General features: G+C 26.2%; 1 protein-coding gene across 2 annotated transcripts; it reads right to left on the minus strand.

Moving 5' to 3' along the window:
- Window positions 1-10866: 10866 nt before the first annotated feature.
- Window positions 10867-27458, minus strand: LOC129965793 (GA-binding protein subunit beta-1-like). 2 transcript variants are annotated; one of them, XM_056079981.1, is made up of 11 exons: window positions 27362-27458; window positions 25180-25318; window positions 23491-23688; window positions 21547-21711; window positions 19683-20049; window positions 17621-17698; window positions 17332-17451; window positions 16482-16615; window positions 16126-16228; window positions 13352-13437; window positions 10867-11208 (listed from the first exon to the last, which is right to left on the minus strand). In XM_056079981.1, exons 2-11 carry the CDS (start codon window positions 25294-25296, stop codon window positions 11035-11037), a joined length of 1542 nt encoding a protein of 513 aa, XP_055935956.1. In that variant the 5' UTR covers window positions 25297-25318; window positions 27362-27458; the 3' UTR covers window positions 10867-11034. The 2 variants fall into 2 exon arrangements, with proteins under 2 accessions (XP_055935956.1, XP_055935966.1); XM_056079991.1 differs by having other exon boundaries at window positions 27244-27383.
- Between the last annotated feature and the right edge of the window lie 202 nt (window positions 27459-27660).

Below are 27660 nucleotides of genomic sequence, written 5' to 3' on the forward strand. Positions count from 1 at the left end.
AACAATACAAGTATTATATGCTGAAGTATTATATATATACAAGTATTATATTAAGTATTATATATATACAAGTATATTATATTAAGTATTATATATTGAAGTATTATATATTGAAGTAGTATTATACAAGCATTATATATTGAAGTATTATACAAGTATTAATACTGAATTATATATTGTTGTACTTCAATAAAACAATATATAATTCAGTACAAGTAATACAGTATTTTAATATCATTAGAACTTAATTAATAATTAAACGATTTATTTAAAATAAATTTTGATCTCACAAGGGAGGTATTATCTGGTAGTGGATTTTAGAGGGAGAAAATGTATTGTGATATTACATACTATTTATATTAACCTATATGCCTTCTACATATTAGTTTATATTAATCGATATGCGCTAAAGTACGTGGCATAGAAATCGATTTTATTACTTATTATCAAATGGCAACAGCCAAATATAGACAAACCATTATACGAACGTTTCAGACTACTTCATTGAATGTTCATACAGCTTCATTTATTTCTAAATTTCCCTTAGTTAATTAATGGGAAAGCAAACTATTATTGAAAATGGTAGGAAAAAGCTGGCAATGTTACCAAATCTTCCACTCAGTCAGAACAAAGTTAAGATTCTGGCATCAAACATTTTAATCCATTGCGAAATTAGGTTTAATTGTCACCAAACAAGTAATCGCTGTGATTTACATCCATAAAAAACGTAACGAAGTTAAGATTCTGGCATCACACATTTTAATCCATTGCGAAATTAGGTTTAATTGTCACCAAACAAGTAATCGCTGTGATTCACATCGATAAAAAACGTAACGAAGTTAAGATTTTGATATCAAACAGTTTAATCCATTTTGATTTTGATATCAAACCGTTTAATCCATTGCGAAGTTAGGTTTAATTGTCACCAAACAAGTAATCGCTGTGATTCACATCGATAAAGTCAGAAATCCGGTTTTCATACAATAACTATTCTTCATAATTCATGAAATAACAAGAACTTCTATGAAATAACTGAATTATAAATTTTAACGCTAACTTATATACATTTTAATTTGTCCTTACAGAATTTGTTGTAGACTGATTCCATTTAATTCATATTTTTCAATCTTACTAAATAACAATGGGAGATTTTAATAAATATATTCCGGATTAATATTTTAACAACCGAAAAAGTCAGTATTCTGGGCGAGCAAGCTGGTCATAAAACAGCTAATAAAACCAAAAATAACAAAACAGTAAAAAACATAAAGAAAAAATAAACTGTATGAAAGTCAAAACAATAATAAAAACATGATGTACTGAAAAAAAATTAGGAAATTACGTTCCAATGAATACCATAAAAAATAAAATTCATAAGCATTCACTAAAAAAATATTATGAAAGCAATTAAAATTCCATTATACTTGAAATTATTTTAAATAGCGATACACGCTTTCATTATTTTAGTTTCGACATCTTTTATACCGTTTTGACAAACGATTATTTTCTTCTTTTTAAAAGATTAATAAAAGAGTGATTTACAAACTTCTCTATCTTTATAAGAAATGAACACAAATACATTCAATATTAATCTCAAAGTTTCTTCGAAAAATGTAATTATTAAAAGTTGTAATTTCAGTTTACAAACTGCTATATCAAGAAAACTATGAATTGCTTAGATATTTTCTAAAAGCATTATTAAATTTTATACAGAAAGAACCTGAAATCTACAGTCTTTTATTATTTCTTAGAGAACTAACAAGGAAAGAAAAGAACGCAAGCTCAAACTCAGTAATTATTTTAGACAGTTAATATCGTTAATAAAATTAGATATTTAGTAGGTATATCCAAAAAAAAAAAAATTACGCGGTAGACTAACATATTTTTTACGAAAATGTTTAGCTAGATATTAAACTATTTATGGACTTTATTTTATTTATTTAATTATTTTGCTTTAAACTTTCCAAACAAATTACTGTCTTTGACAATTTGAAGAGTTTTAAGAACTAAAGGGTAATTTTTTCAACATTGCTTAGTAAATGTTTTTCAAAGGAAAATCAATATTACCTTGAACTGCATTCTAAAATGTTGAGAAAGCTAGTTATAAAAAAAAGTATATAAAATTCGAATACATAATTTAATATCTAATTATATAAATTAAAGACAAGATTATTTCAAATATCAAAAACAAACAATTTCAGATGTTTTTTTATTGTTTTTTTTTTTCCTTCTTACAGTTGCTTGTTTTATGAAACTCTGGATCTGATAAACTGATTAGACTGTAAATTAATGATTGAAATGTCTATTTTCAACAGATAATTCCAATAATTTTTGACGATCAATTACATTTTAGTCTCTTTTCTAGTTATATAAGACCATTTTAGAGCCCTGGTTATTTCTTATTATGACTGGATGATGAGATTACACCTGAGCAAGAATCCAGGAACTTCTATTCCACACTAACGTGAAAAGGCACGAACTACTCAAATAGATATAATGCGTAATAACAGGCACATGTAAACGCAGGTAGGATTGGATATTCAAAACTACAATTTTGGAGCCAAGACACTTTATAATACGCCATTACTATCCAGATTCCTAGTTATGCAAAATGGATTTTTCAAACTTATTCTTCGACATAATTAGAAACATCGATTTTAAGTTTAAATTTCAGGAAAACGTGTGCGCTATTTAAGTTCAAAATGACTATAGCTGTTTTTTAATTATTGTAGTTATTTTTGGCATTTATTATAATTAAATTACCAAGCAATTCCTACTGGAACAAATGCTAAATAATATTATGATAATATTATACGACATTAAGAATATTAAACAGCATTTTGGAGATGTCGCAAAATAGGTTGTCTAATAGAGATCTGAACTAAATCTACAAGAAATACCATCATTCAAAGGCGTTTACATTGAAAACTTTTTTGTTTTGGCAGCATTCAATAGGCGATTTCCTTAACTAGTTTTCAATTTCAAGCAAGGATGAGTTACTATTCTGTATGCAATGTCAATATTATATATATATATATATATATATATATATATATATATATATATATATATATATATATATATATATACACACACACACACACACGAGAGTTGGAACTTTAATAGTGACAACTATTTATTTACATGGAATACAAAATTTATTCATGTCACCATGTTTTACAGTCCTTTAATACAGTCGCCAGCATTGTGTACAACCCGTTTCCAACGATGTGGAAGTCGCAGAACACCTGTAGCAGCGCCTGTTCTGTTGATATCTCGAATGGACCGTTCTACTGCCTTAAGAATTTCTGGAACAGTTTTGAAGCGAATACCACGAAGTGGCTTCTTCATTTTAGGAATTAAGTCAAAAGTCACAATTGCTTAGATCTGGGGAGTATGGTGGATGGTAAAGTACTTTCCAGCCCCATCGTTCGAGCAAATCAGCCACAGCTTGCGCTGCATGCGGCCGAGCATTGTCATGCAAAATGATAGGGAAGTTCTGCAGAAAGTGTCGCCGTTTTTTTTTCAAAGCTGGTCTAAGATGGTGCTCCAAAAGTGAACAGTAATACTGCGCATTGACGGTCTGCTGTGGAGGAACGATATGCATTAGGATGACACCATTACAGTCGTACACGAGAATCAAAATAACTTTCACATTTCTGGGGTTCTGAAGAAATTTCAAACTTCGTGGTGACACGTAATGACGCCATTCGTTTGATTGGCGTTTCAGTTTTGGCTGCTACGATCTGGCACAAGTCTCATCCAGCGTAATGATACGGCGTAAAAAGAGCTTCTCCTTCGCGCTCATAGCGCTGCAGGTGGGTTCGAGCAGCATCATATCGTAGCCATTTCTGCATTTCCGTCAAATGATGTGGAACCCATCTTGAAACAATTTTTCTCATGCCCAGGCGTTCCTTCAGAATGTGCAGCACAGTCGTATGCACAAATCCTGTCTGTCGGGCAAGCTCGCGAATGGTTTGGTATTGATCACTGTCTATTAGTACGGTAACAGCATGCATTTCTGCTTTGCTGACACTAGGAAGACCTTCCCTATGCATGTGTGCTACATTTTGGCTTCTTTCATTGAAGACTTTTACCCATCTTTCAACAGGCAAAGCAGATTCCCCGCAAGCCTCTTGAAGCTCTAGATGACATTGTCGTGCTGTACGACCTCTGGCACATTCAATTTTTATCCAACTTCGTTGTTCTTGTTTTGAAAATATCCTGACAACACTTACTTTAGACCGCAAGTTAATACAAGAATCAGTTCGCGTCACTCCACATGCGCGTGCCTTGGGAAGGACGAGTCTTTTTGCTGAGAGCTAAGGTAGGTATGTAGCTAACGTGTGGTATACGTGACATTCTTTGGTTTTGTTGCGTGACGTTTTTACAGCAGTGTTGCCACTATTAAATTTCCAACCCCCGTATATATTAGTAACGATTACTTGTAGATGGGATTTTATCATTGACATAAACTCAACAGCGATTAATCTGACTACAACCTTCAACAGGCTAAAAGGTTAGATCGGGAACAGTAACCGAATGAACGCAAAAAATCTTACTGTTTTGTTTCGGAGCGTTTTGTGTCGGACATCTGACTCTGTTATCGGCCATTTGGTCTATCGCCATTTGGCTGAATAACTGACTTGGCAACAAGTGCATCAGATGCTGTATTCTACCGACTGTGTTTGGTCGTTTAACGAAGAAATTAAGTAGAAAGAGGCAAATTTATATGCACTACTACTTTCATTGGCTGTTTTAGCCAAGGATCCTAGTTGTCAACAAGGCACTGTGCAAGCTGGTGGTGGCTTCGTAATGGTGTGGATTGTTTTTACATGGAATGGCCTGGGTCCACTGGTCCAACCGAGCCAAGCATTTGACTGGAAATGGTTATGTTCAGCTACTTGGAGACTACTTAGTTATTTAAGGACTTCATGTATCCAAAGGACGATGGAATTTTTATAGATGACAATGTCACAACTGTAAGGGCTACAACTTTTTGCAAATAGTTTGAAGAACATTCTGGACAATTTTAGCGAACATGAATGATCGTTTCACCTGGTATGAATCCCATCAAACATTTATGACATAATCAAGAAGCCACTTCTTGTACAATATCTTGCATCGACAACATTTTCGCAATTATGGACGTCTATTGAGGCAGCATGGTTCAGTATTTCTGCAAGGGACTTCCAACGACCTCTTGAATCCACGCCACGTCAAGTTGCTGCACTTTGCCGCGCAAAAGCAGGTTCGTCATCATTCCAAGACTTTTGTTTTCTCAGTGTATTGTACGCCATTCAAGATATCGAAAAATATCGTACATTATCTTGTCATTATAGGGATAAGATATAATACATCAAAGATGATTGATATGAATAAATATGATTTTATGGAGGACACATTGTGAACAGCTGGTACCTTAAAGCGGCTAGTCGTTAAAACTATAAAGAAAAATAATTTTTGTTACATTTTAAAATGATTATTATTTTTTAATCCAATTAGATCTGAAATAAAAAAAATCAACATTTCTAATTATTTTTTTTTTTGCGACATAAGAATTATATTAAAAAAATTATGGGAAATAAAAAAAATTGTTTTAAATCCTTATTATAATCTTACATTCAATATCAATCAAATATATAATTATTAAAATATTTATGTCACCAAGACAATAATAATAACTTTTTCGGAATTAATTGCTTTACTTTATAAAATTATAGTTAAATGAATCTCTAAAATTTTAATTTTTATTAAATACTAGCCGCCTTTCGCGACCAGCCGGTTCGCCAATCTTAATGTTCGTTTAAATTTTAATAACGAAATAGGTTGAACCGGAGTTTAACCCCCTTCTTTGCCAAGTTGCGATAACGCGCCAAAGCTGGCAATCTTTATTATGCACTATAATTGAACATCTGCTCCTTTGGCCATTGTTGGAGATTTTTAAAAATTGCGCCAAGCAGGGGGTTAAACTCCGATCGTACCATTAAATATTTTACGCAATTCCAACTTTAATAGATTCTTCAGCAAAATATTTTAAAACTTCAAATTTTGATATTGATATAATTCACTCATAATATTATAAAGGCCTTCAGTCATAACGTGATATGTATCTCTCTAATTTTCTGTTAGCTCCCGTAGAATTTATGCTTTAAATTAAAGTGGAAATGATTGATCTGCAATTAATATAATAATATTTTTTACTGAAATAAAGCATTTTTTTGGTAATATGATTACTGAAAACAGAGTCACTGAGCATTTAAACCTCATGGGCACTAAAGAATATCTTTCTTAATTTATCTAATATCTCAAGAATTTGTCAACAAAATTTTTTTCAGATTCATCTTGAGCAGGTATATTAATTAACAATGTTTCATTTTAAATGCATCAAACACTAAGAAAATAAAATGAATCGTTTAAAATAATCGGTCGAAAACAGGTTTAAAAAAACTACTTAAAAAACGATGTACTTAAAACTATAAGCATATACAAAAAATATATAACTAACAGAAATACAATTTACTTACAAAAGCATACAACTAACCTAAAAGTAATTGAAATCGTCCGTTGATAATGGTTGCCATGACAACAATCAGAAAACAATGCGCATGCGTGAATTTTTTTCGCCTTTTACGGTAACGCAAATGCGTGAATTTTTCTACGCCAGTTGGGGTAACGCTATGCAGATTATACATTTTTAATTTCCTTTATTCTGTGTTGTTTTAATTCAAAAGTACTTCAGAATGAATCTGAAACATGGATTAATTAACAATGTTTAATTTCAAATGCATAAAACATTAAGAAAATAAACAGAATCGTTTGAAATAATCCGCCGAAAAATATTAACCCTAGCCGCATTACTGTTGGGAGAAAAAAAAACTGAAGCCTTCCTCATTTGGCGGTGGGGAAAATGGAAGATTATTTTGGAGATAAAGTTTTTAATTAATAATTAAAATTCTAAAAAAAGGGACCCCATGTGCACATTCCCGACCTCTAAGGTATACATGTACCAAATTTGATAGCTGTATGTCAAATGACCTGGCCTGTAGAGCGCCAACACACACACATTGAGCTTTATTATAAGTATATATATAGATGTTGCAATATTAACTTTTTGCACATAATTTGAAGAAGTGCTCTCTAACAGTTAGTTTTCTGTAAATAATAAGACATCCTTAAGTATTCTTAATGATAGCATTTCTTACTGACAACTATTCAGATACCAGCTTGGATAATCTATAAATGGTAAAAGCATAGACGGCATTCTTCTTCATGAGCCACATTTGATGTAATTCTATCAGTAACAATTCAAACTTTAAAATATTTTTTGCTCCAGTTCTTCGTTTTATCACGTTATTAAATATCCTTGCATATTAACCAAACCTATTATATATAAATCTTAACTCAGTGGATTTGCAAATCACTAGCTTACAATATATATATATATATATATATATATATATATATATATATACACACACACACACACAACAGTTGCAGCAAACAAATGAACGTATGCGCCTTAGATGAAAAAAATAAATAAATAACATTCCTTAAATAAAGAGTTATTCATTTTTTGCAAACGATATAAAAACCTAGTTCTAAATGTATTTTTGACGATAGCAAAAGCATGCATTTCATATAATTCCTAACTCAGAAGTAGCTCACGAATCTTATCTTCAAAAGTACAAAACTGTTATTCTTTTTCATAAGAGCTTTTCACTTTCGATGAGTGAGCAATAACTTCAGTAGAAAAAGAAACAGTTTTCATCACAAAACATCTACTATGCATAAAAAAATAACATCTATTTCTTTTAAATTAAGAATCAAATATTCTTCAATTTCTTGGCATATAACAATGTCAAAAATCAAAGAGAAAAAGAAAATTAAAATTTAGATCGACGAATGAGAAATGTTAGTAATTTGATTCAAGTTTTAAAATACTTTCCTTTATCGCTACATTTAATTAACAGAAATAGCCTTTTACTACATTTTTAAAGATAGGAAAGGGTGGGAGAATGATTTTCATTAATAAAATCATTAATAATGAAAGATCTTAGTTAAAATTAGTGGGGTTTTTCTCAGAATGTTCAGGTTCTCTACGGTACAGGCGAGGGAATATTATCCTGGACTCGCTCATCTTTTTACTCAATAAAAGGAGCCGTTTAAATAAAAGAATAAACAAAATGAAATTATTCTGAATATTTTATATTAAAAAAATTTCATAAAAGATATTCTAAATATTAAAATGATTGCTGATGACATAAATAAAATTCACAAAAGAAATTCTTAAACAAATGTAAATTTAGGTTGACATACAAACAAATATGTTAGGTGATATTTAAAATGTTATCTTCCAGCATAAAAAGCATCTTCCCATAAAAAAAGGTAGGATTTTCTTTTTGTAGATGAAGAGTACAGAATTTTCATTTATGTGGTTTTTAAACGTCTTATTTTTCTATATATTACTATTCTTGCCACTAAACAGAAAACAAAATTTTATAAAAATTTTTATTTCTCCTATAACTAAGAAAATTTAAAGTTGCTTAGATTGCATTTAACATTGAGAATTGAATTACCTTTTATCGGATACTAGAGCTTTGTTCATAATATAGTTGACAAACCACTGTTACAAGAAGTGTAACTTAAGACTAATTACAATTCAAATTATAAAACCCCATTATTTTTGTATGAGTAACAATAATTGATAAATTAATGAAATAATTAATAAATAATATTAATTTTAATACTAGAAAAACGGCATTTTCCATATATCTAGATAGATTAGGAGCAAGCATTTTGAGCATTATTTGAAATATCATGTCCCACCTGGCCAATATATATATATATATATGTTTTTTCCATGATTTTTTAATACTAAAAACAAGCTTTTATAACATATTTAATTAATAATTTTTACATTTTCATATTAATTTCTTCTTTAATATGCCATCAGCAGTTATACATTGGTAATTTCCTTTGAATGCAGATCTTTCTGTTTTGAGCTCCAGTTATTTGAGTAATTTGTATACTTCACAACACTAATGAGGTTTTTTCTTTTAAAACACAAAGTTTTAGTTTAATTTAAGGATGTAAAATAATAATAATAATAATAATAACTTATACATATTAGAAAATAGCTGTGTTAAGCTTCATGGCATCTTCTCTATCGTTTTCATGTGTCATACTGTAATTTTTCTTAAATATGGGAAAATATTGAACAAATATTTTGATTGAATGTAAGCTATTACCTTAAATTTAATTACAATATTATCCAGTTTTTGTGGGTTATAGAATATAAATGGATTAAATATTTTCACTTGATATAACTCTACTTATCTATCTTTATGTTTTTATCTATTTGCAACAAAGTAAACAATTTTTATTAAACGTGTTCCAAATCTCTGTTGCCAGAATAAATTGACCAACTTGAATTCTTTCGAATCCTGTAGATTTAAGATCATACTAAAAATATCTACAGTTTTTTTTTTTTTTTTTTCTTTTTTTGAACCAATAATGAATTATTGTTTCAGGAATATAGTTTAGACCTCTAAGTTATATACCTAAGACTGTTTAAAGAAACACTTAAAAATAAAAGCATCTTATTTGATTAAAAATATACATGAATAAGGACAGTGACGCCACTTCTTATTTTCGCTCATTTTGAAAGAGAGACAAATTCCGATTTTTTTCCAGTATTTTACTTTGTTTTTTGACACCCCTTATCCTTATCAATGACTTGTTTTAACTGAAGTACTAATATGTAAAATATCAATTATTATTTATTTTTTTCACTTCTTGATTTAAAAGAAGAAATCACTTCATGTAATTGTGTTTAAAAAAAATCAGCATTCAGTCACTGAAGTCTACTTGCTGTTCTCGTCAGGAATATATGCATCTTAAAATAGAAATATATTCATAAAATAAATAAAATTTTAGATCGGAAATAGAATCAATTTCATATACATTCTGCATGATCACTTATCAATTTTTTCGACAGATTTCTTATAATAAAGGTTCTTTGGGACATCACTAGAAAAAAATCTATGTCAAATAGGCGAAGAAATGAGTGAATTGAAAAGAAAATTGTCGAAAAAAAAATAATATCAGTCACTTTTAAAAGGGCAGAGGATTTTAAATACAAAAAGAGTTGTAAGTGACCAATAGGTATTTCCTATCACCGCCTCTATTTATTATACAACTTTTAATGAAATCTTATGGAAATAAGATAATAGCACCCATAAAATGAAAGATAAATAGTGTGCAGATAAATTTAAAATAGGATAAAAATAACATTATAGTTTGCAATAATTTCCTAGTAATCAAAATAATTGCAATCTTTCATTTTAGGTATTTGTATTTACAGTGATAATAATAAATAAAAACAATATTTTTTACACATTCTTGATGAATAATTAGGAAAAGTCAATGAAGTAATAAAAAAAAGAACAGCCAAATACAATATGAAAGTTTAAAATTCGCTTGAAGATGAAAAGATCACATTCATCTTATTATTTCATAAGCGTATATTTAATTGATCAAGTAACAATTAATTTTTTTTAAAAATAAAACTGTCACACAATGCCGAGAACTTATACTAAAAGTATGTTGCTATATATATATATTCTGCTTTTACAATCAAATTAGAAAACAGTAATTACAGGCTTTCCAAATATTCCTCAGTGAAATGTATAAAATCAAAGATAGTAGAAAGTCATCTTATCAAAATTTCTTTGTGTAATCAGTCAGAAAAAATTATTTAAAAAGTAAGTATTAATAAATAGTCTATACTCACTCAAATAATTCCTTGAATTGTTTTTACTTCCAGCCCCTCTCCCTTAATAAAGAAATATTTTAAATACATCACAATATAGATAAAAGCTTTTATTTGATTGTTTTATCAGAAATAAAAATGATGATTGCACAGTATCAATGAAACAGTGATTTATACAACAAAATATATACAATAATGATATTGTACATTTGCAATGGCCAACAGAAAAAAAAAGAAAGAAAATGATCCCCACACCAACATTATTCTGTAACACTTGGTAATATTCTCATTTTTTGAAGCTGCTTTTTGTATTCTTCTGCTTCATTCATTTTTTGTAACAATTGTACCCTATATAGTTCAGCTTCTTTTTTAGTTTTTTCTAGTTCCTCCTTTAATCTAAGCTTCTCTTCTTCTTCTGACGAACTTGAAACATGCTGCAAGATAACAAAATAAATAAATTAATAAACATAATCACTTTAAAATGGACACTTAGAAATTATTGAAATAGAATAGGTAAGGAAAGTTGTAGAAAAATCAATTGGCATAATATGAGGAGAAGTAGTTGCTTTCATTTTAAATACACCAAATGGAGTAGTAAGTTTACTTTATCCTCAGAATAAATTATTTCTCCTTTTTTGAAGAAATGCATGATCTCAACTTTCAAGATAATTTTCCAATCAAATATTTAAGATTCCAGAAAATAAAATTGTTGTAGCATGAGAGTTCAAATTACATGTTTACTTTAACAACAACAAACTTTCTGAAAAATTAGCAAAACATTCACAGATTTATTTATTTTATTTGGCATTTAACCACTAATCATTAATAATTATATTGTTTCAAATTAAATTGTTAGAAAATAGAAAAATTCAAATTTTAATGAATTTTACTTCTTATAAAAAGTAACAAAACAAGTATAATTTTTTAAATGATTATGAAAATAATTATGAGCCCTTTTAAAAGGTCTGTTAACAAATTTTAAAAATAAATCAAGCATTTAGATGACAAAATTGTTATAAATCATTTTGAATCATTTCAGTAAAAAATATATTTAGAAAATCAGAGAAGCATCAAAATAATATTTTCCATGTTTTAAATATTATTTACACATAAGCTCAAACCATAAAGTTAAAATTTTCCTATTAACCTGTTTGTGAATTAGCAAAATCACTTAAAAGCTGAATTAAATTAAAGCTTGGTTATTATAACATGAATAAATAATTCAAGTGATTATTAAATAAATGGCTTTAAATGGAAGGAAACTAGAAGAAATATCACTAATAGTGGAGGTTCCTCTAATCAATTTTATTACTATAAAAGTAACCATATATGGATTTAATTAATTTAATCAGATCTTTTATATGCAGTATGTTTTAATGATTCCCCCAGCAAAATGTTTTAAAACTTCAAAATATTCTGCATATTTCCCTCGATTCTTAATATTGATCTGTTGCTTTTTTTTTCTATTTATCTCCTAAATTATAAGTTTATTGTTTCACATAAAATTTGAACTTCTATGTCAAGTTCAAAATGATAATAATTCAACTAATCCTTAACATGCTAGCTGAACTGAATCATACTCATAAGAAATACAAGATTTATAAATAGAATTATTCAAATTCTAATCTATGCATGCAGCAGTGAAATTTATTTTAAATTGAATTTTATACCTAATAATAAATAAAAAAATGTCAATCAAAATAAAAAATAAATAAAATGCACTTTAGTGAGAAAACAAAATGTAAGTTGTTAAGAAAGCTATATTGTTTATGGGATTAAATTATGTAGTAACAAAAAACAGCAGTGATAAGAAATGGACAAAAATTTAAAACTCAATCTATTAAAGGAATAACTTTAAAATAAAGAAAAATGCAATTTCAATAAAAAAAAAGGTATTTCATCATCAGATAAGATCATTCTGAAAGAAAATATATCAAATTTAATCACAGATTTTCAGCTAATGATTAAATACTCATTTATATAAACAATAAAATTAGTTTTAGTTTCATTACAACAGCAAAAAGTATTTTAGCAAAATGTATTTAAAATAATTTTAAAAAATGCTATAATTTCAGTGGAGAACTATACAATAACCAAATAAATATTGAAAAAATAATTTAACAAATCGGAAAAAGAGTAATTTTTTTTTTTTTTTTTCATTTTAGTTGATGTTTAATTAGTGTCACTGTTTCAATAAATAAATAAAAATACAAAATAAAAAAAAAGCTTGTCCTAAATTTCTTAACTCAATATTACAGACACATTTTAAGTATTTATTATCATTTCTGATTAACAGCTACATTGGTGAGAAGATTAGTAGTTACAAAGATAGATTCATTCTGATTTAAAATTATGTCACTGATCTACAAATAACACCAGTATAACTTTTTTAAAATTTAAAATATTGAAAAAGGTATTACACCTTTTTATATTTAATTCTTTTATTGCTAGCATAGATTGTCCATGCTTGCTATGTAAACACTGTTTAATGAGGAATTAAAGAGATATCATTATTTATTTCTTACAATAAAAAAATTGTATCAAAATTAAAACAGAGAGCAATGAAAAGATATTTACCAAACTTGATGAGTTTCCATTTGATAAATCTTTGGATGTGTCCTTTCCAGATGAAAGCTTTATCCTCTTGGCAGGAGGATTTGATTCTGAAAATAGTAATACAGTTTTAAAATATAGTTTATAAAAAGGAAGAAATTCTAGTTCCAAATCTATACCCTAATTAAAAAATACATGCTTAGTAAATATCAGAATACAATTAGAAAATAAATGCATCAGAATATTAGTGTTTAACATATGGAGTTTATAAAATTTACTAAAAATTAAAATAAGGGTCAAAGAGTTTCTTAAAAGAATATTCCTTTTTTTTTTTATTAAAAGCCTTGGAAGACAATTTTTTTTGAAATTTTAAATCACAACAAATAAGACAATAAACTTCATATACAAATGTAATTCCAAATTTACTTTCACACCATTTCCTCCCCTTTAAAAAAAAATCCAAATTATTTTTGAAATGAAATTCTGTCTGCACAGATTTGCAATAAAAACGAACATTTTTCATAAGTAAATGCATTAGATACATTCCCAAAGTAGATGTTCAGAAAGTTATGTAATGAGGATTACAAATAAATGAAGAGGGAAATGATAAGTTATGTACTATAGGAAAAAGCATTACAAATACACACAAAGTACAAAAACACACACAAATATTACAATCATTCGAGAGCACAATGAGGGAAAAAATATTTCAATGTATTGCAATTCACATTATCTATCAGCAATATATATATATATATATATATATATATATATATATTCATGGAGTTTATCAGAGAAAAAAAAATATATATGAATAACAAATACTTTGTTTTTTTAAATTCTTTCACTCAAATTTTTGGCTTGGTTTAATTTTTATTACTTTTTTATGGCTTAAGTATTATGAACTTGATAAACCTTTTGCAATAGGAAGAGCAATTTAAAGCATAATTATTCACCTAATACAAAGATTTGTTTATTGCTCTCCCCCTAAAATATATAATTGCTTTAAGGTGAATTACAATGAAAAATTAATTTACATCTTCTTACCACTCTTTATGTATCTTTAACAATCAAATTAAATAAATAAAACATCAAAATGATGTACCATCTTGAATCGTGCCTGAGAAGACACCTGAATGCAAAGGTTAAACTGCATCAAATAAAAAGAATAAAAAGCAAATATTCTGAAATGGAGAGATGATAAGCCCTAATATATTAATTAATTGAATGAGTGCTTCATAAAATAGAATATACATAGTTTTAGAATTATTGATTTTTTTTTTGTCAAATGCTGTTAATAGTTTACAAATGTGAAGAAAATGTATGAATCTTTCAAAGAATTAGTGAGTTTAAAGCCAATAATGAAAAATTGAAGGTATATATATATATATATACATACCAATAAAAAACATCCTTCAATGAAAATGAATAAATAAATAACAATGTAATTTAAATCCAATGAAAAATTCATCACAATAATTGATAAGTTTTCATCAAAAATTTATTTCATAAAAATACTATCAAGGAACTGATATTAATAATTTTGACTGTGAATATCTTAAATCACTAGGAACATTTATAGTTTGCAAACACTTAAAGTTAAATAAACTACTTCAGTAAAATACTTCCACTAATTTAAAATAAATAAAATATCAATTCAAAATTCTTCGCTGGAAGAATAATTTTTATGCAAGTAGTATCATATGATTCAGTGAAGTAAATATTCTGATTAATGAAATTTGTTAAAACAGAAGCATTTCTAAACCAACACAATTTTCAGATCAGTGAGGACTTTGCACACTTTTTTTCTTGCAATTTCTTATTTAGAATGTAACATATCAACTAATTTTTAGCTATTCCACGAGTACAACAAATACTTTGAGAGAATTATGATTAAAAAAATGGTACATATTAAGTAAATTTATTTAGAATTAAAAAAAATCAACAAATTCCATCAATCATTATTTTATCAATAACATTAAGAACAAATTTTGAAACTGACTCATCATTTAATGACTTTTTGTTTATTTTCCTGAAACAAAATAATTATATTCGTCAATTAAATTAGATTTATAAACTTTTTGGGATATATGTGAACAAATGCTCTATGTTTACCTACACAAAACAATATTTTCTTGAGTTTTATGAGAAAACAATTTTTTAAAGGGGGAAAAATTATGATTTAACATTGAAAATTGAAAAAAATGACTTAACATGGATGGTGATAAAATTTCAAAATGATGATTGATTTCTGTTTTGCTTTTTCAGATAGATAAAAAATCCAATTCAATGAGACTGGAATGCATTCAAATTCTTATTTCAATGTCTCTATGTTTTATGAGTTGAAAAATAATTTGTCACAAATTTTTTAAGCAAATATTGCAAAGCAGAAAAAAGATAGATGCTGCTGAAAAATGCATGGCTGTGGTTGAATAGATTTTGATTTGGAAATGTGCAAGAATAATAATTGAATAATAATTTGCTTTTTGAATAATAATTGATGTTGAATTTTGATACCAATAAGACACATTAAATCAGAATAACATTTGGAATTTTTACGTTTTTTTTTTTTTTTTTTTTTTTTTTTTTTACAAAAAGATAATGGATAAGTTTATCTATTGATATTCCTTTAGAAATACACATGTCCAGCACTGTTCATGTTCAGCTATCAATTAACTTATCATTGTTGATTTTGGAGTTTCCTGGGAAATAAATGAATTCAATTTTTTTGGTTGGAGAACACAAAAATAAAAGACAATATAATTGGAAAAAAAAAACACTATAAATGTATACTATACCTTTTGTGGAAACAGACGGCCTACTTAGAACAACAATGGGCGTTTGAGGTGATGAAATAATGGACGGTATTCGAGCTTGATCAGCCACAATAGTGATAACTTTCTGAAAATATTAAAAGGCAAAATTTAACATTTTAAATGCATTGTTTTTATTTATGATTTTGTGATATACAGTTAATTATAAAAAATAGTGTTTTTAATAAGAAATGTCATTTGTTAAAAAAAATATGTAGTCATATACTTATTATTTACAATACCTGGTTTGATGTGACAGTGAATTATAAAAGTAGTGTTTTTAATAAGAAATGACATTTGTTAAAAAAAATATGTAGTCATACACTTATTATTTACAATACCTGGTTTGATGTGGCACTTTGAGAACTTGTAACATTATTTCCATTTTTCTCATTTGTTGTTGAAGTAACATCAGATGAGCAGTTATTCAAATTCGGATGTTCTTTTACCCATGTTAAAGCCAATTTTCCTGCCTCTGTAGATTAAAAGTATAAAAATTTATACTTTGAAAATAACAAAATTTGAAATTTAATCAAATTAAAAATTTATTTAGCAACAAGCAAAGTAATTAATTTATAAAACCTGTGCCATCATTACATAAAAATTATCATTATTAGGAAATTGTACATTTGTCTTTATATATTTCTAATTTCATTAATAAATTAAAATATAAATAATAATCTTGTCATATAAGAACTGATAAAAAGATATATAACAAAAGTTAATTCCATTTCAACTAATATGCTTCTGAAGTTGGTTATAATAATAGATTAAAAATAAAAATAAGCTAAGCAGTTCCATAAAGAAATGGTTATTTTCAATACAAAAATATAAAGCCTTTTTCTCAATTTTGTGATACATATTTGCAATTACTACATGATTTCTTGTCATTCAGAACAGCTTTTAGTTATTTCTTAAAACAGATTTTGTCAACCACCCGTAGATCCTTCTGGAATTCCAGAAGTTAGGGAAATTTTGAATTTTTATTAGAATGCAATATTTTTGTAATTTAATGCACACTTTCATAAGTTAAAACGTGTGAATAAAATTGAAATAAGTTAAATTGTGTGAATTGACAGCTGCAAAAATGAGCATGTAAGAATAACTGCACTTAACTTTGAAAATTATCATGCATTTATTTTTCTAAATTACTATAAAATAATTCTTCATAATAAAAAAAATCATCCTTACCAGTTAAAGATACTGTTTGGCCACCTTCTAAAGCAGAAGCAACAATTGTGCTGTTATCAGTTGGTAACATTGTAATACCATTCATTTCTAGTAACTGCATGGCATCTGCTGTAGATATTGCTGTATAATTAAGAAGAAAAAAAATTGAAATTATACAAAAAAAAAAAAAAAAAAAAAAAATCTGTCACAATAAAATATCAAGTTATTATAACTAAAATTTTAAAAATATTATTCAGTTTTATGCATATTTTTAAATGAAAATAAACTGACTAGAAATACAATAGCTTACATGAATTTGGGGCAGTAGCTTCGGCTAAAGCAGCAAGAGTAGCTAAAACATTGGTGCAACCAGGATCATTACTTTCACCTGTAATTTGCAACAGGAATAAGAAATATACATACAAGTTCATGATAGTAAACAGCATAACATATGAAATATTTTTAAAATCAAAGGTGACATTTTTATTTTAAATAATATATACATAATGTTTAATTTTTTTCAAAAAATATAATAAAACCCTTTATTTAAATGTGTCTTTATTTTACAACATTTTTTATCATGAAATTAAATTAATTTAAAGAAAATACAAATCTGAAAAGAGTATTATAATACTAAAAAAATCAAAATGTATGAGAAAGACATTAATTTTTACTCTAGTGATGGCTTTCATAATTATCACATTTTAAAACTAAATTTTTCAAAAGACAGATAGAACCTACCAATTCATTATTGAAATACAGCATGAATAATAATAAATTTTAAAAAGTCCACCTATTAATTTTTTATTGTTATATTATAATAAATTTGGTAACTCTAGAGTTATAAAAATTCAACTACCAAGAAAGCTGAAAATGAATAACTATGTTGAATAAAAACAGCTATTAAATCATTTAAAGATGATGAGATATTCAAAGTTGTCAGAGCAATGTCAATTTGGCCAATCTTTGAAGACAGAAACATGATTTCAAAATTAATAATTTAAAATTTATACATTTATGATAAAAAATATTAGAATTAAATATAACTGAAAATAATACTCTGGAAAGAACTGTGTTAGGAATCCTGTAAGTTATAATGTTTCCTAAACCAAATGGCAAATTTTAATACAATTTGAAAACCTGAAACTTCACTGAAATTTATCTTACAACTCTAGAATGTAACTATTACCTTCCATTTCAAAACTGATTAAAAATCTATTAACATTACTTTAAAATTTTATTTGCTCAAGATGTGCACAGTGGAAAGTCCTATATGCATTTATATAGTATATTTCAATTCATTCATACATTTGTGATGACCCGATATTATTGCAGATTCAAATTAAAATTACAGAAATTCTGCTACTTCAAATGCTTCCTGTTTTAATAATCAGAAAATAATTTGGATCCTTACTTTTAATAATAAAATCTGTCACATTTCTTCAAATATTTCTAGAAGTTTGGAATTGCACAATAAATAATTAAATGCTTTGCTTAAATTGCAAAATTTTCATTAAATCATTTTCAATATACTGCCATTATTATACATTTGTAGAATATCACCATATAATTTACTCAAGAATGTAGTTGGATTGCTTGAATTTTTATGTAGCTACACTGCTTGCATTATCATATTATTCTTTGTTTTAATGGTTTATAACTACATTGTAAAAGCCCTAAAGATAATTTCTTCCAAAGTTATTTATTAAGAGTTTATTTCTTTCTGAAATTGCAATACTAAAAATTGTTTATTTTGTCGATATTTATTTCCAAATTACATTTTAATCTGCTTTATAATTTATTTTAGTACAAAAAATCTTGATAATTTCAATTATTTCTAAAATATTTGACTGAAGTAAAACATCCAGCAATAAATTAAAATATCTATGCATACAAAAGTGCAGCCACATAGCAATTAAAGTTAATCAACTTAAAAACACTACCAACTTTAAAAAAGAATCCATGCTAATTCAAGTTAACATGAAAAAAAAAAAACATACCTAGAAACATTAAAACACATTTTTTAAAATCTCCTTCTTCTTAATTAATTAATTCTTTTTAACAATCTCTCCTAAATTTTTCCATAATATTTTGAAATTAAAATCATACATCTGTTTAAATTGGATCTGTGACAGTAAAATAAACAAGTCTTTGCTTCAAAACAATAAAATAAAATTTTAGTTTCAGTCCAACAATTTTTATCTGAAAGCTTAATCATTCATATCATATTAGTGAGAATGAACTTGCAATGCTTTATCACTAATTCTGAAAGCTTAAAAAGGGGCACCTCTTCAGCATATAAAGCTATCATTAATGTCATTTGATTCTGTCAGCTTGTAGCACTACCATAGAAACATTTGAATTTTTCTTACCTTCCTCGGAATCACTAGATGAAGTAACACGAACACTTGCGCTAGCTGCAGTTGATTTCTGAAAATCTGCCAAGTTTGCTCTAATAAACACTGGCTTCGATGATGTAGTAGCTTTTGTACCACTGCTTGAAACACCACTTGGACTTTTTGAAGTACTGTTAACAGTCAATAATGGAGAAGCTACACTAACAGATTGAGGCAAAGTTCTATGGATGGTAGTTGCTGGCAAACTATCAGATTTAATAAATAAAGGCACACTTGTGTTTGAAGCTTGTGATGCAGAGTTCACACTTGGTTGGGTTATTTGTATTATTTTTGTTTTTGGTTGGGCATACTGCTTTTTATGACTGGACTCTTCTAGATGTTTCTATCACAAAAAATAAGAAAAATCAGTGACAAAAGAGAATAAAAATTAAACTAAAATCAGATTTTACAAATTTAATACCACATTCTAAATTTAAAAAAAAAAATAGAATTAAAGAAAAATATTTCATTTGTCTAGTAACAATATAAATCATTACATAATATTTATTGTTGTAGTACAAAACATTTGCAAATAGCAATATTAGAATACTTTTCCCATTAACATTTTCATCAGGAATTGCATCTCAAAATAACAGATTTAATAACTCATAATATCAATCAAATTTGTGATGGCAAAGAGAACAGCATTATAATTTTTTAAAAATCACATAAAATTATTTAAATATAATTATTTAATCTAAAAATGACTCTGACAATATTTTCTTCCAAATTAATCATCAAATTTTTATTCATAAAATTATGTATCTTGTGCAATATTAATCATTAAATATATTTTCAAAATATATATTCAAAATCTATTTATATTGTAAAATAAGTTTATAATAGATGAAATTAAGGGACAATAATAAAGCCAGTTTAAACAATTCATAATTAATATTACCATGTCAAATAAATAATAGGAAAAAGCACTTGCTATATGAATTACAACAGATAATATTTAGTTCAATATTTACGATTCTTTGTTATTTATCAACTAATAATTTTCAATTTCAAAGTTAATTTTCTTAACAAGAAACAGGATTTAAAAATTTAATCAACATAAAACTAGAATAATACATCTCACTATCTGACAAATATACAACAAATCTTGAAAAACATTAATTTTAGAATTAAAATTAGTTTATTTTACATGAGAATATGCCTTTATTTTAGTAAACACAGCTTTACTTTCAATTAGTAAAGAATAGATATTAATGCTTATATATAATTTCAAGATTTGCACATTTCATAAATAGTTTGTCAAAATGGGATTATATATATATATAAACATTTTCTTTTTTAACTGTAACACTTATTAAGTGAATAGTGGGAAAATATTTCTAGTCTAACAAAGGAGGATTTTATATTTAAAATTTGAAATCTCAGGATGAAAAAATAAATAATAAGTAAAAGTAAAAACCTTTAATATATAACAAAGTTGTATCACATCTTGAATATATTGTATAAGGATATATTATAAGGAATGAATGAATAAAACAAATACATATACATTTTACTGCACAACATTAAGATGAATATGAAGCCTTTTTTTCTACAAAAGAGCCTTGATCTCAAGTTTAACTTGAGGCAAAATTTAAATATTAAATCTTAAGCCAAAGTATTTCTATGAATATTAAAAATGCTCAAGGCAAAAGATAATGAGGTACAGAGGTGTTTTACTTCATAAATCTTCTTCTAACCATGTTAGGATACATGTAGCAATGCAGATAAGAGTATAATCCTTTTTAAAATATCCTCATTAAATTATTAATATTATTTAAATAAAATTAATTACATTAATTAATACATTAATATTATTTAAACTAAAATTTTAACTTACTTTTAATAATTCTATAATATGAGCATACTGATTATCTTCAGCAATATCTAAAGGAGTCTTATCAAATTTGCTAACAGCATTAGGATCTGCACCATTCTTTAATAAAAGTTGAACAACATAATAGTTATTATGTTCAACTGCCCAGTGCAAAGGTGTCATTCTTAACTATGAAGGAAATAAATGCATTCTATTAAATATCACCAAAAGATAAAATGTGAAACACATTTGAATGACAGATATTAGAATATAATTTTTCAATTCAAAATGAATAGCTCAAGCATAGATGTCTTGGTACAGCAACCATACATTTTTCAATGGGAAATTTAATCATAAACTCATTTTATTTGGGAAGCAATATTAAAAATCTATCAAAATCTATTATCATTTTATATTATGCATTTCTAATCTTCAAGCAAAATGCAAGAAAAAAAAATATTGAAGCAGAAAACTAAATTACTAATCCTAGAATTAACTAGGCAGAAGAAGTTTATGCTTCCCTGCGCAAAAGGTAAATGAACAAACTATAATTCTTCCCAATAATGAGTTCTGTCAGTGCATTTATATAGTTACAGAGCCAGGCTCTCCCTACTGCATTTTAAAGGTAAAAGAAGTATTGTTAAGATTTGACCATTGATATTAGAAATAAAATATTTTTTTAAACATTTTTCTGCCATGGAAACTTCTTATATAAAATAAAATTTGAAAATTGATTAGCAAATTGAAGAAAGTTAATCCCAAACTGAAAATAAATTTTCAAAAGTTTATTAAAAATAAAATGTGAACAAATTTTTTTCAGTCCAGATTATTTTTTTTTCCCCTGATAATTTTTAATTGCAAATGATGTTGATGAATCTAAAGAAAAGTTTTCAATATGCCAGTATTTCAACATTATTCAATAAGATCCAGTATGACTTTATAATTACTAATAAGACTTAAAAATTTAAATGAAACACAATTATAGCTTCAAAGAACAAAATATTTTAACAAATATTAATAAATATATTCCTATTTCAAAAATGTAATAGTGCACCAACAGATAATTATAATAGAATAATAACTTTTTTTATTTAAGCAATCCTTATTATATATCAAAATCTGAATTCTACTATTTAATAATAAAAGCAAACAAATTTCAAACTTAAATGTTTTATTAAAATAATTTGATTAAAATACTTGAAGTAAAAAATCTTACCACTTTATTATTTAAATATCAAGCATTTCAAAGTAAATGAGGATATACACCACAGTACAATAAAGATAGTGGATTTACAAACAGAACAATCTATGATTGTGATTTGTGTGTGTATGTGATTAATTGTCATTTGCTTGCATAGGACCTAATGTCACTGTATATACAAATTACAGCTATTCATGTCAATTAAAAAATAAGAAAAATTGAGTCTTTTTAGTTGGCACACCCACTACGATATTGCTATTATTTTTTTTTAAAAAGTCACATTAGTCCAGAAAATAAAAATTTGAAGTTGCTGGTTGTACATATATTTTAAAACTGTCTGTGAATATATTAAAGGTTACAGCAGTCCTACAATTACATCACATGAATCAGATTCAAAAGAGTTTTCAATGAAAATATATCAAAAACTCCTACTAGTTTTATTTTTAAATATTAATATTATCCTTTATGATATTTTAAAGCACTTGACCTGCATATTTTAAAACAATTATAAATATGCAGTAAATTATGTAACTGATAACTGATTGTAAGCAGATTATGAAAATCAATAAAAAAGAAAATGCTGTCGTTAATAAGGTTACAAATTCTAAGATAACAAGTTCAGTTTTTTTAATTTAGGGATTTAAAATAATTAAATCATGATACCAGTCAGAAAAATAAAGAAGAACATTGTGACCGAAATTTATCACAGTTCATTCAAAAAATCATTTCAAATATGGCTATTATTAATAAACAGACTAGAAACATACCATATCTCTAGCATCAATTTCTGCACCATGACTGAGTAGTAGTTTTACAATTTCCAAATGACCTTCTTGGCATGCCATATGGAGTGGTGTACGATCAACTTTAGTTCTAGCATCTCTACTGATACCTCCTCTTAACAGAACTTCAGCTGTTTCAACATGCCCATAATGAGCTGCCATATGTAAAGGAGAAGTGCCAAGCTGCAAATTGAAAAAAACAGAAATATGCCTTCAAAATCGTTCTTAATAAATATGGGTTACTTTAAAAGTTTGGACACTTTAAAAGTTTTAAAAAAAAAGTTACTTTCAAAGTTTAAAAATCTCAATTCCAGAAGTAATTGAAGAAGCATAATAATTTTGTTTTTAGAAGCAAATGTTCAATAATCTTGATCTTCAGATAATATGTAGTGAAACGCATTATCCCACTATATTTCTTCTGTGCAGTGGTGACTATTCACTGCAATGCATATTGTGGTTAGAATAATATAAATTTGTAAAAACACTCTTGTAAGTTTTTGGGCATATTAATTCTGAAGATCATTTTTCTATAAATTGTCTGAAACAATAATAATAGCAGTACAAAAAAAAAAAAATAAATAAATAAATAAATAAATAAAGGCATAGGGGATATTAAAACATCTCTTAGATAACTAAAATATGAAATACAAATATTGAGTACATTTCTAAGATTTTAATTAACTGTTTTGCAATTTGAATGAAATAATAGGTTATTTATGTTGGACCATTTGACATTTGCCCAACCATGTTTGATAGACCTGTATTTTTAATTGTGCATAGCAACATATATAATTAATATTGATTAGAACGCATAATGCTATTTATCACGTTACAGTAAACTAACAATTTGCATAGATTTTCAGAATTTTTTAAAGAAATGGACGGAGAAAAACTTTCTTAGAAATGTGTAAATTATGCTTGTAAATTTTTACTCTTTAAATCATCCCAAAACATGAAGAAAAAAATGCTGATTTTATAAATAATGAATCAAGCCAAACATAAATATGACTAATGAAAAATAAAAATAAATATATACAAGAAGTGCTTAATATAATATAGACATTGAAGAATTATTATATATAAGAAAATTAAATTCAAGAATGATGAAATTCAATTCTGAAAATGCATAAATCTATGTCTAACATTTTTTTTATACATCACCAATATAAATTTTAGAAAACTAAGGACACCAGGTGAAATATTTCCGAAAAATAATCATTTAAAAAACCTCAACAGAAAATGTAAAGATTACTTTATAATTTATGGTTAGGATTCCATAACTAAGAAAAGAAAAATTACATAAATTTTTTAACAAATATAAAACAAATATTTAAAGTGATTGAGATTAGAGCAAATAAATTTTCCATAACTAAATTCTTTGCTATATTTGAAAATGAGATTATTACAATATTAATAAAAGTATAAAAATAATTATTCTATCACAAACAGTTATAATCCCCCAAATTATTTTTAATTAATAATTCTAAATTTAAGGATAAATTTTCTGTTAAAATTCAAACAAATAGAAATTTTTATAAAGATCTACATATATGTTAAAAAAAATTCTAATTATTCCTCATGATTTATAATATTTTTTTGAAAATGACTTTCTATAATAGTAAGAATTGGAAAAGATTATCTTACTTCTATTAATTTCAATTGAAAATTACATACCCAATCTGTTGTAAATGGAGCACCATTTGTCATAAGCATTCGCACTTCTTCTGTTTCCCCAAGCTTAGCAGACTCCAAGAGCCGCTTGCCTAGGTCCACAAGGGACATGTCTGTCATGAAGTATCAGCTTCTGAGTATTCTAAAAATAATAATACAGCTATTGGAGTAAAATTAAATTCAACATTTTTCAAAAAAAGAATCACACTACAAATAAAAGATAAAGAATATTCAAATGAAATAAAGTAATTGAGATTCAGCTATTTAAGCTTAAGTACATGAAAATATGTTTGATTAGGTTATGTGTATAGAAAATAAGTATAACAATGCATGTAAAAAAAAAAAAAAATGAAGGGAAAAAAATTTAAATAACATTAGACATGTGGATAGATTTTGTTGAAATAACTTTACTTTAAATTGCATGTGAATTTTCAGTCTTTCAAAAACTATATGATGATTTTATTTTCTTATAAAAACAGCAACTAAAGTGTATTTAAGGATAAATAAAGGATTAATAAAAATCCTTTATTCCTTTCCTTAAAATCCTTTAATAAATAAAGGATTAATTTAAGGAATTTATAAATGCTAAATTAAAATAAATTGTATAAAGAATATGTGTTTATGATGAAATTATAGAAAAGTGATTACATAAATATGAAAATTTAAATTATATTTTTGAAACAATAACATTTTTTTTTTTTTTTCAACCCAGAATTAGTAGCTGAAAATCAGGTTGTAAAGATATATAGTTATACAGATTAACTTTCAAGGTATTCTGATGTTTTCAAAATATAATTTTAATTTTAAAAAATACATTAATAATTTTTAGGAATATCTATTCTTGATTACTGCATATTTTAATAAAAAAAATTCTTATCATATTAAATATGAGAATAATTTCTTGAAATAATAGGTTTTCTAATTATTAGTTTTTTTATAAAAATTCTGAGTCAATTCAATCAACAAAGTACTAAAAATGATTAAATAACACATAATAATTATTTATTAATTTAAAAATAAAACACTTTTAGAATAACTCTTATTTTTATTTTTTAAATAAATTTTTTATATGTTTTAGTATACAATTGAAAGTATTTATTAAATAATTTACATCTAAAATGTAGATAAAAATGCACCTATTTCAATAATCATACAAAAGATTAGTCACATTGAAGACTTTGGTCATTTCTAGGTATATAAAATTTTAACTGCATCAATAATGCTTACAAAAAAAATATATATATATATATACATGATTACTCCAAGAAATGGTAAAAAAACATAATTGTTGAAATGCTTTTTAAAAAAATTTGATTGTATGAGCAGTAAAGCTATGGGAAACATCAAAATATTAGCATAAATATAATAAAGGATAAAAAGTAAATTATTATGTTAAACCAGTCTTCTAATATGCATGCATTAATATATATTCACAGATGTTATTTCTAGATGTAAATTTTAAACGGTTATTTCAAATGCTTGAAACAGTGAGGGTTATATAATTAGCACATGTATGTTTACATGGCAAAAGAATCTGATGTAAAGCTACCAAAAAAAATTTTACAGTAAAAAATTGACATTATAGGCACAAATACGGCTTTTGGGCGATAATTTTTTTTCTTCATTAATCTTATTGCGTTACATCGTGAGATTGTTAATATTTTGGTTTGAATTCACGTTCATTTTAATTATTCGGGCAGGTTTGAAACTATAATTAATTACATTTCATGAGTCACGAGTTTTATTTTCTTCTAAAGAGCAATTTTTTATGAATCGTGCTCATAGAATAGGAATTTTACATATTTGTATAAAATACTGACTGTTTGTTTTTTACGATAACAAAAATGTTTTACAGTGACGTTTGAGACAGTTATCTTTTTGAAATTCAATGATACAGATATAACATTCAGAAAACTTTTTATAGCTATGAAAAAAATTTCAAAAAACATCAAGCGAAATAGACATTTTATTTTGATACACATATACTCTAAGCACGTTTTTATAACTTAATTTCACATTATAGAACTAATATGGTTAGTTTAGCCTATGGGGCGTTACTGAACCTACATTTGTTTCATTGTATTAGATAATACTTTGCTACTAAAATGTTCGAATAACATAAGCATTTATATTTTCAAATTTCAAAGAAATAAACAACTCCTCGTTACTGACTCCCGGAAGTTACCTTTTGTTTTTCCGGAAGCACGCGAACAAGCGATTTCCTTTGGAGTCCCAGGCGCCATCAATAATTCTCGGCAAGAATTCTTCACCGAAAAGCAAACTACTACAATAAATATTCAAAATATTTGAAGTATTCTAACAATTATATGTATGTATTTATAAAATATAAAATCTATCCCTATTTGTAAATTTCAAATTTTATATTAATTAACCTAATATTTTTCCTTTTAAAATAATTGACAAGTAAGTACCTTCTAGCGAACAATCTCTATATGAAATTTAAATATATAAAATTGTATGAAA

Source organism: Argiope bruennichi, chromosome 1 (genome assembly GCF_947563725.1).
Source record: "Argiope bruennichi chromosome 1, qqArgBrue1.1, whole genome shotgun sequence".
Taxonomy (NCBI): Eukaryota; Metazoa; Arthropoda; class Arachnida; order Araneae; family Araneidae; genus Argiope; species Argiope bruennichi.

Excerpts from the sequence above, each read along its gene's own strand:
- LOC129965793 (XM_056079981.1), bottom strand. The coding sequence starts at position 25,296 with ATGACAGACATGTCCCTTGTGGACCTAGGCAAGCGGCTCTTGGAGTCT. Across the intron at positions 20,050-21,546 it reads ATATTATAGAATTATTAAAA|AAACATCTAGAAGAGTCCAG; the intron begins GTAAGTTAAAAT and ends TTTTTGTGATAG. Across the intron at positions 17,699-19,682 it reads ATCTAGTGATTCCGAGGAAG|GTGAAAGTAATGATCCTGGT; the intron begins GTAAGAAAAATT and ends TGCAAATTACAG.